The 11175-nt window shown below is 34.0% G+C and overlaps 1 protein-coding gene across 1 annotated transcript in view; it reads left to right on the forward strand.

Annotated features, from left to right (window-relative positions):
• Positions 1-9994, forward strand: part of LOC125038115 (CUE domain-containing protein 2-A-like) — a 12069-nt gene extending 2075 nt beyond the window's left edge. The window contains exons 2-7 of the mRNA XM_047631419.1: positions 1267-1367; positions 2126-2322; positions 2719-2885; positions 3908-4081; positions 4983-5114; positions 5599-9994. Of these exons, the coding sequence (XP_047487375.1) occupies positions 1291-1367; positions 2126-2322; positions 2719-2885; positions 3908-4081; positions 4983-5114; positions 5599-5745 (894 nt within the window). The 5' untranslated portion in view covers positions 1267-1290 and the 3' untranslated portion in view covers positions 5746-9994. The remainder of the gene's footprint in view (positions 1-1266; positions 1368-2125; positions 2323-2718; positions 2886-3907; positions 4082-4982; positions 5115-5598) is intronic.
• The last annotated feature ends 1181 nt before the right edge of the window (positions 9995-11175 follow it).

The raw sequence follows: 11175 nt of genomic DNA on the forward strand, positions 1-11175 counted from the left end.
CAAAGAACACCAGGTCTGATTCTCCTAGTTCCCAAGACAGTTCACGAAGACTCAATAAAAGAACATTAATCTCTACCTTGAATCTGGTTCAGAAATTAGACTAAGGCTTGGAATTCTGGCTTTAAAGTCACTTGTTAGACCTATACATTTAAGCAGTGCTGTTACTTCCACTGCACAGCATTTAGGGGTTATATACCTCCCTGGCAAGTTATCATCTAATAAGTAACCAGTTCTATCTCTGTTATGAGAATGTACCTTGTTGGAGATGTGTTGGCATTTGCTAGAATGTGGAGCCTTGAGGCCATGGCATTGCTTGATGTGGTCCCATTCTGTATGATTACCAAATAGCAGACTAAGACAAACCTAAATTTTATGTGAAAAGTCCTAAACATACCCTAGCATAGGCTTCTGAGGGATGAATTTCAGTAAGGCATTATTCTGTTTTAGGATACCTATTTATAGTTTGATAACTATTCACCTGATTCCCAAAATAATGTTCTAGTTAGTGCTTCCTCCTTCATCGTCTGCAAGCACCCGAAATGGGGCTTATCATAGTAGATCCACTTTGTCATCCACTTCCTACTCACGCAACAATCTTCATGTCTTTGATGTAACTCCTCCACATTCAATTAATGCAACTCCTGCTTTTCCCCAATTCCAACTGCTCTACCCTCCCCCCTTGCATTGCTCTTCTCTTTGTTACTCATGATTGCACCACCTTAGCCACACTTCTCTCAGAGTATGTTCTAACTCCACAACTCCCAGCTTCTTCCACACGTCCTTAGTCCTGTTTATGACCCTTTTTCACTTCTGCCACTTGTTTGCTCTGTTTTATTTTTAGCATTAGTCTTGTTGTAACAGCTTTGTTATACTCATAAGTTATAAATAGTAGATTATTATGAAACCTATATGATATTCCATAAAATTAATCTCCATGACACTTGATTTGACACATGCAATCATCAGGTAAGTTAATATGTAGTATCACTTGTGTATGCCACAATTGGTTGTTATTTTCTTGTCATATCAGGTCTCTTTGTACAGAAGGCAATTATTAAACAATAGAAAAAAGTTCAATTTAATTGCACGTTAAGGGAATTAATGATAAATGATACTGGTATATATTTTTTACAAAATGTCTACAAATGCTCATTTGAATCACAGATTCTTTTAAATATTTGTAAATTTTTCAGTTTTAGTATATGACTGTAGTCTGAACTCCCTAGTACCATGGGACTAATGAAGAAAAAAAAATATTTGTTTCAGGTTTTGACCCATTCCACCCTCAACATGACTGCTGATTCCAACTCGGTTCGTAATGATCTCATAAAACTGCTCCACAAGCATGTTCCTGGAGCAGATATAAGGTAAGGACATTGCTAGAGCATTGAAATGTTATACAGAAATTATGTGTGATTATCTTTTGGTATAGATACTAATACAGGCCTTCAAAACCAGATTGACATTCAGTACTACCAACCAGCTGAGTGCCTTGGTCACCAATTTTTTTTGCCAAACTGAAATGTCAAGCAAATGAAGAAAAGAAGTTGACAAACAATTTTCACTGACATGTGATTAAGTCCCAAATACTTCCAGAAACCTGTGTTCACATTATGAATATTTGCTGATACATAAATTTATCAGGTAACATAACACAAAAAAAACAATCTCAATCATTTCACTAACAGTCATTCCAATTTTGTTTTCAGTGGCTTATAAAACATAATCTAATTTAACATAATATTTGTCTTTGGTTGTTTTTATAATCCAGCTACAATGTCTATATATACATACATACATATGTACACACAAATATATATATACATATATCTCTATCTACCTATCTATATATGTGTGTGTGTGTGTGTGTGTGTGTGTGTGTGTGTGTGTGTGTGTGTGTGTGTGTGTGTGTGTGTGTGTACATATATATATCATATATTTTATATATATTATATATATTATATATATTACAGATATATATGGATATGTATATATATATATATATATATATATATATATATATATATATTATATATGTATGTGTGTGTGTGGGGGGGGGGTTATATATATATCTAATATATATGTATCTATAGTTATGGTTTACCGCTATTTGTGCACTTTGCAGTGGCATAGATGAGATAGTGATCAGCTACGTGACAGGTGTGTTGGAGGAAGTGGCAGCAGATGTTGAAGAAGTTGACTCAGCGGGCATGAAGGATGTGATCAGTGCATATGTGCCAGCTTTTGATGTCATCTCTGAAGACATTCTGACAGCTTGGGTACTGGACATGGTGCAGGGGATAAATGACGAAAAGGAAAAAGGTGCTAATTATGATTATTTAAAGGCTCTTTTATCTGTTACAGTTTTATAATGCTATATGCCTTCAGTGCCTTTGAATTACTGGCATCACATATATATATATATATATATATATATATATATATATATATATATATATATATATATATGTACATATAATCTGTGAGAGAATATATTCAGTTACTTAGATTATTTCCAAGATTGATATTTTGATATGTGTTTTATGTCAAACAACATTTATATATGATCTGTGATATTATTTCTTTTATCAGTATTTAATTATGTTTACAAATTTAGTTTATCATTTTTATATATACAGGGTAAATGATTAATGATTTTTATTACAGAAAAAAATTGTTGAAGTCACACATAACTGAAGTCTTTATTTTACCTTTCAGCCAAAATAGCATGTGATGTAACTTTGGACAATCTTATATCGTCATTCCCTGTTGAGACGCGCAAACTTTCACAGTCCAAGAGCGAGTCAAGTGAAAGATCTCAGAAGCTTTCGGAGACATCTAATGGATCAGAGGAACCAGATACTGGCAGTACAAATGGGGAAGAGGTAATTGTGAAGCATTTCTCAGAATAAAAAAGTTTTTCGACATGAACATTGTACATGTGGCTTTATGAATTGATACTCAGGCTTGCTTATGTTTAGCAGTTCAGCACATTTTTTCTAGTTGGTAAATATGTTTGGAGAATGAGAAAGATTTAAAGTTCCCTCATTAGAATTAGTGACTAGAATTTGTTTTGATCAGTAGAGTAAATGGCAATTCAATTTATCATACATCTTTGTTTTTATTTTTTATTTTTATTTCTCTCTTTCTTTTGTAATATTTTCTTTGATACACCATTTTTTTATATACTGTATTTGACTGCATGTAAGACACACATTTTGAAAAATATAATGGTTCAAAAAATCACTCTGGGTCTTTATCTGACTCTGGGACTCAAGTCAAGGATCCTTGTCATTTTCAGGGGAACTAGATTCCTGTCCCTAAGGTATCTTGTATTTTAGGCTGTGATTATCTGTAGAAGTTTGTCTTACATTAGTATGCAGCTATTACACTATTACCCTACACATGACGGGAGCTTTTGGGTGCAGCATAAATGATTGTTTAGATAATGAGACTAAAAAGAGGCTTTAAAGCTGTTGAGGGACTTTTTCACCTCAATGACCAAGCTTTTTAAGGTAGTCTTTCTCCTCAGTGACTGCAATGGTTGTTTAGCATTCACAACTTAGAGCAGTCTCAAGTGCAGAATCTGAAGATGTCATCCTGAGGGATAGTTTACCATGACTTGATAAGACGTACTATTTGTAATGGGTTAAAAATAACACTAAAGCTTGCTTAGGCTTTCAGAGAGCAAGGAGAGTTTCATTGTTTTGTATAAGAAATGTAAGGCTAGGTGGATGGAAGTGACTTTGGGGCCAAGATAGAGTCTGTTTTTTTAACATCAAAGTGGATGAATAACACAGTCATATGTTTTGCTGAACCTTTATCCTGCTAGATGGTCTTGTTGTTTTACTTCATCTTAGTCTGGCTTTTCATAAAAGCACTCACATAAACAATCTTTTCCCAACAGCATGATGAATATTCTGAAGGCCTGGCCACCTTGCTCGAGATGTTTCCTGGAGCCTGCAATCTCGAGGTCCAGCATTGCTTGGCTAGCTGTGGAGGAGACCTGGAGCAAGCCACAACACTTATTCTGCAACGGCAGGAGCAAGGAATATGTATCAAGGCTACACCAGGCAGTAAGGTAAGTCCTTCTGTGCAATGTCGTGAAAATAATGTAGATGCATTAAGAGAGATTATGTGATAAGAAACAAGGAATTGATGTTAGTGTCATGATAAAAGTTAGTATGATTACATAAAATTACAAGTAGATTTGTCTTTTTCTTTTATATGATAATAGCAAAAATGGTGATGATGATAATTTCATGTGCATGAAGAAACATCATATCAAATATAATTCTCAGTGAATCTTATATATGCTAATTAATCTGACTTTGACATAATTACCAATTACCAACAGTCACCATAAAGGCTGTACCATGATTTTTTTTTTATCAGCAGCTTTAACCCAATGGCGTCGGGTATAGAAAATAAAAAAAAACTCTACGTTCTGGCGAACGGCGGCAACGCGCCGACTCTGAGCGCGTGAATTCGGTACATCAAGCCGAATCATTGCCTCGGGGCATTTTGGCGCGGCGCCGCTGCGGACAGCCGCACGCCTCATTTCGGGCATATTGTTATGACGGCGATAGCCGTGACCCGTCGCCATTGGGTTAATACCACAAGCTTAAACTGATCCACAGAATATTACAATTATCATGCATTTTAAATGGTGATTGAAGCTCCTTGCAATAAATAACAACATATAATTTATCTACTGTTTTTAGGTTATTGTTTTGTATTAAGGCAGTTGTCTGTTATATTCAAGATAAAGCTCATCATCATTTAACTCTTCTTCTCTTTCTCCTTTTCCTTCTTCTTCTTATTATCATTTTCTCTTCTCCACCTCCAATTCCTCCTCCAACTTTTCCTCCTCCTCCTCCTCCTCCTCCTCCTCCTCCTTCTTCCTCATTATTGTCATACTCTTCTGTTAATAATTCTTTCTTCCTCTTTTTGTTTTCTTCTCACATTATTTTTTTTTTTAGCTTGTTCCAGGGGCCAAAGGAAACAAAAAAAAGATAGATGACAAAGAAGTCCGGATCTCCATCATCAATCGCTACGGTTTTGTCGATCACGATGACGATGCTCGTGAGCATAGGCCTGTTGCACCTAAGTGGGTAAGTATTATGTGGGGCACTGGATTCATACCATATTGGAATCAGACATCTCTTATTCTCTAAAAGTGTCAGACTTCATTCATTTCACAGAGGTACCAGACTTCATTTAGTCATGTTGGTATCAGCTCTCTTTGGATTTCATTCATTTGATAACTATCTTGTAGTTGCAGTCCTAAAAGATTTTTTTGTTTGCGCTTATTTACTTAGTAACATAATGCTTACATGAGGAATGTGTACATGAAGAATGCTGAAATAATTTCAGTTGTGATTTTAAAAAAATGCACTGTTAGTTTTTGAATACGCATCTCATAGAAATGTTTGGATGACTTTTCCTTTTTATTTTTTCCTTTACTTTCTTTCATGATAAATCACAATTCTTTGTGATTTCATTAGCTCCTATTTGAGAGATTCATCATTATTCAAAGCCTTTGTTGTAAGATAATCTGCAGTAGCTAAATATTATAACTAACCCTTGTTCTCTCAGGAGGGGAAGAAGATGGTGCGCTACCGTGACAACAAGGTTGTGAGCCTCAAGGGAGAGAGGTACACTGAGTTCAAGAAGGATGAAACAGCTGAGATGAAGAAGACATATGTGCACCTCAAACCGGGCAAGCAGTATCGATTCCACTGATCCACAGGGTACAAACCTTACTACATTGCCGCTGTCCAGTGTCACCAGGGCGAGGGGGCGAGGGATGGTGTGGGCCAGGGCGGTAAGGTTTGTTTTTGTAATCAACACCAGAGTTATTTATGTTACGCGATAAGGCCACAGCTTGAGGGCGAGTACAGACTTGCGAGAGCCTTGAGTGACGTGATGCTGTTGGTGGGTTCAGTGGAACTTTTAGCATATAATCTCATGAGAATTCTCATCACTCTTCATTGTTGTTCATTAGTGTTATTATGTAGTTACTGCTTCAGTGTCAGTAATTGTATTTTAGTGTGTGAATTGCTTATTAGGTACCAAAGAAGACATAGGTTATTAATTGAGGCACTTTACAGCCAGAATAGGAAAGTGGTTAAAAAGAAATACTCAGAATTATATAGAATATCCTGCGAAAGATTCTTGAAGCCATACTTGAATAGGGTGGAGCTTGCACTGCAGTGTGCAATACTGTGCGAAATAACAAGATTTAACCATGACACACTAGACTCTGTCATTAGTCATAAAGATTTTATTATATTAAAATACTTATGGTATATGATTTTTACAAATTGGAAAACCGGTAGGTTATTTTCATATGTAGGCGAGCTTGTTCATAACGACTCCAATAAAACCATAATATATAGCGGAAGGAAGGATCTGTGCAGTTTTTTATATCTTTATTGTAGAGTAGCTTTATTCTCTGATGAATTAACAAAGGTTGATGATTGTAAGTGGACAACAGTCAATAGGTATATGTGCAGCTCCCTCAACACTGCACGGGTGGTAAGAATACCTCAAACTATTTATAGTTTATTAGGTGTAAATGCAGAATTCGCAGTTCCTGCATTAAAGAGATGAATTCGCATAATCAGAAAAGCAATAGCAAAGACCAAGCAAATATGTGTTTGTTTATGAATTATGTAGTTACCAGTAATTATAGTTTGAAAATAATTAGTCAGGCATTGTTTTTATTCCAGTGAATTGGTTTGGGATCATGTTTTTTGGACCATTTTAAAGAATTTTATCCTTTTTTACCAGGTTACAATTTCTCCACATATGCAAGTATTTGTATATGTACTCTTCCATAGCACATGGAAGCAATTCATTTTCTTCTACCTAGTCTATGTATTTAGCTGTGGCATATCCTATGATTACATTCTCTTTCTATTATTATTAAATCTAATAGCAGCATTACAGATATATAGTATTCTTTAGACAGCAGAAACATTTCTCAAACTTTCTTGACCACAGCCCATTTATCTGGCAATGGACTGATAATCACATTATCATTCGATATTAACCCTTAAGGGCTGGCAGCCTCGGTAGCCAGAAATTGCTCAAACAAGCACAAAATCAAGTGATGCTGAAAGGTAATAATATTTACATTACTTCTTTGAGAAATATAAAATGAGGAACGTGTTGCATTCATCATAGAATAGAGGGCCTTGAAAAGAAAAAAAATGCAGACTAGAAAGAAATTTGAAGTGTGTGCTAGAAAAGGCATCTCAAGATTCATTCTGCCTTTGTGCCAACTAGATTTATTAATCCAATCCAGGCCATGAGGGTTAAAGTACATTAGTTTTATACAAGAAGTTTTAATTTGTTACAGTAAAGTAATAAGTCTCGGGGCATTAGATACAGATTTATGTTTGTTTCTTGATAATTCTGATGATGATGATGATGATTATCAACTTCATTGTTAAAAAATCCTTATAAAAGGTATCCTCTATTCACAGAGTCTAATTGAAGTTGGTTGTTTCCTTTCCTGGTAGTAACTTTACTATACTGCTGAAAGGGAGGGCTAAGATAGGATGGTGGTAGTTATAGTTCTTAAATAATTATTCAGTGGTCAAGGTTTTTAAAAGACAGTCTTCCCAAATTAAAATATCATCATGTAACAATAGTTCTTTTTTCTTGCTTACATAGCAAGGTATCAATGAAGTTAGGTTTTGGAGTGAGTTACAAATTTCCTTTTTAATTCTCTCTTCTGTCTCTTTTTCCTCTTTATCCTCATCCTGCTTTTATTTATATTACACTATGATAGAGAGATTCCTTTACACCTTTAGTGGACAGCAGTTTTCATTTTAGCTCAGTTGTAATGGTAATCTAGACCTTGAAAACTACCATAAGGATGTTGCTCTAAGTTACTGTTCCCCTTAGTTTCTTTAACAAGTTTACGTATACTTGTTTAGATTTAGTACTATTCGTGGACCTGGTCTGAATCTCCATAAGGGCATTGCTTTTTAACAGTTTTTGTTTTTCTTCTTTAAAAGACCACAAATGTGTAACAAAAATAAATATTGGTCTTTCCAAAGAAAGCCATGTAAAGGAGTAAGATATAGTCATATAAACCTGCAGGTTTGATAAAACAGGTTTTATTTTGTTACTGAAATTTAGACATTCCAGTTTCTTGTATGTCTTTGGCAATTGATGTTAGATTTTTTGTGTAGTGCAATTATTGTGAGGGACAAATTAAGTGTCATGAGAAGAAAAATATAATCAGCAGCTATTATGGGAATGAAGTCTCTTAATTGAACTTCAAGCTTTGTACCTGTTTTGTCATGTTGGAATTCAGTATTATAGCTGTATCACAGTGTAGGTGGTTTAGTTGAAGATTACACATGGTCAGGAAACTTTTGTAAGAGGTGGAAATCTAATCCTCTTGCAGATTATGACATTAAGTGGCTTGTTGATAATTTCCTAAATAATTGGTGATTTAAATTCCCTGTGTTGTTTGTGGTCTCGTGCAGATGATGAGACAAAGTAGTATGTTTTTTTCTTTTTTTTCTTTTTTTTTTTTTCATTTCATTTTTTTTCCAGTGTCTTTACTTCATATTAATGCACAGTGACAGGATAGTGAATCTACTAATACCACTTATTAACTCTTTCCAAAAGATAGCTGTCTTACTAGTATAACCCTCTACTTAGATCAGTGTTGTTTTAGTAATAGGTAGCTTTCTCGCAGCTTCTTTAGTTAGTTAAGACTTTATAGAACATATTTATTTTTTTATATTTTGCTGCTGTACAAAATATTATGTTTGTATGTTAATCCTTGGATTTTTATTTTGCTTGTGTTATAGCTAAGAGAATGTGCAAATGTTGACCAGATAAGTAAGCTTACATACGGGAAAGGGATAACTTGAGAATAAGTGCAGATGTACCATTTCTAGGGGAATAAGGGTTTTGGCTTTTCTGTGTCTCTTTACTATATAACTGGCACTGGCTTTACCTAATATGCTTACTTTAACATAAACTGAAATTGTATATTGCTTTTTTATATATTTCTTTGACCTTAGGCTTCAAAGAATTTTTGGAGATCTTTCATGTTTATGGCTAAGTGAGTTTTATGGTTGTTGAAGTGACTTCCTGATTCAGTAAACAGATTTTTCAAAGCATTCCTGCTGTGTAATAGACCAGCTAACTTTCCAAATGGATTACAGAACATGTTCAGTCTGTTCATGTGTCAAATCAAAGCTCTTGCCATATTCCCCTTTTTAGCGCAGCATTTCTCGTGAACAATTACAGACATGGCTGGTATAACATACATTGTGCTTTGAATGTCTTGTGAGGACTTTTGATGTGATTAGGTTTCATTTTTGTCTAGTTTGTTTTTATATAAACCCTTGTATGTTGGTGTGAGTTTTCATAAAGGAATATATATATATATATTTTTACACTTTTGAAGTTTTTCAGGATAAGGACTTTCATCACAGAAAAGTTTTTTTCCTTCTTTTTTTAACCCTGTTGATTACAGTACTCACAGTTGTCCTTTTGAAACAGTACACAGTAATTTAAAATAATCCAATTTCTGAGACGATTGTCCATGCAATAATATGATAGGAATTTATCAGTGCTTTTAACTTTATAATGATCAGTTACTACAGAGTGATAATGAGCACAACAGGAAATGGAATGGTTGTACTTATCTCTTTTTTCCCCCCAAGAAGTATGTACTGGTTGCAGTGATTTTCCCATTTTCTTTACTTTCAAGATCTCATAGGAGAGAAATTTATCGTTTTAGAGTTGTTGTTTTTTTACAGTTTGAAAAGACACAAGTACATATTACTTACGGTTTCATTTGTTTTTTGGATCTGATGAAATAAAAGTGTATGTAAGGTAGATGTTCAGGTTTCTACTTTTGTCTCTTACTTATAGAAATTTCATTGTAAATCTTTATGTGATCTATAAATTGTCTTTGCTTATTACGTGTGGCTAATAAATGAGAAAAGATACTGTGTCACTTAATTTTATTTCAAATGTGGATGTCAGTTTTAGCATGTGATAGCACTTTCCATTCACTTTTTGCTGTGCTAAAGGATTACCTTTGTTCAAGAATGGAAATTCATTCAGTTTTATAAAATATGTTACAAGTGCAACCACAACTGAATATTGACATCCATTCAAAATGAATCCATTATTTAAAAACCATGAGTTCTAAGTTCTTTCTTTCTCTTCTGGCCTGGCAGAAAAGTATATATGGAGAATGATATATAGTGAAAAAGTCATTAAGATTGTGTATAAAAGAAATTAATATAATAAGGAAGAAGAAATCTTAACCCTATTCATGAGTTTAAATTAAGAAAGATGATCATTAATAAAAAACTTCAATGGGCACTCATTACTAAAAAGGAGCAAGACTAAGAAGTAACACTAGATTTGGTTTCAAGATGTAAAAAAAAACACTTCAGAGAATCAAAATAAAATATTGGGTTATTGAATTCGAACTATGTAAGGAAGTTTTTAATGATTTAATCTCCACTCTTGATTTGAAAGAAGGTACTAGAATGTATATAAGAATTGGTAGCTGCTGAAAATACAAACAGCTGTTAAAAAGTTTTTTGTGCGGAATGATATTTGATTTGAATAATTATAAATAAAAGTTAAAACAACTAAAGACTCAGATGTGCCAGTGTGGAAAATTCAATGAATTACCTTAAAAGATTCCGTATTAAACGTGCTCTTTGATTTTGCTATTGTGTTTGCACTAGTATTGAACTTTTTCTGAGATGATAACATTCCCATAGTTATGGAAATATTATCTCGAGGCAGTTGTGTAATCTTTGGAGTATATCATATATAGCTCCCAATGTGATGGCATAAATATATGCGCTTGAGAAACACTTGGAAAGTGGTGAATATGATATTTTTGTTTTTTGCACCCAGAACATTTTGTACAGGAGAGAGAATGATATAAGCTGAGTGATTTTACAAACTGTTTCTTAACAGTCATTTAACAAAAGTAACAAGAATATCTCTTTCCCAGAAAAAAAGGTTTAGTCTTGGACACAAGAAGAAAATTATGTAACTTCAGGCGGTGAAACTTGTACAAAAACAGTGCAGAAAGTTGATATACTTATCATATATATAATGCAATAAAGATGCCTCCAACAAATTGCACTTCTTGTGTGTCCAAAAGAA

Source organism: Penaeus chinensis, chromosome 24 (assembly GCF_019202785.1).
Source record: "Penaeus chinensis breed Huanghai No. 1 chromosome 24, ASM1920278v2, whole genome shotgun sequence".
Taxonomy (NCBI): domain Eukaryota; kingdom Metazoa; phylum Arthropoda; class Malacostraca; order Decapoda; family Penaeidae; genus Penaeus; species Penaeus chinensis.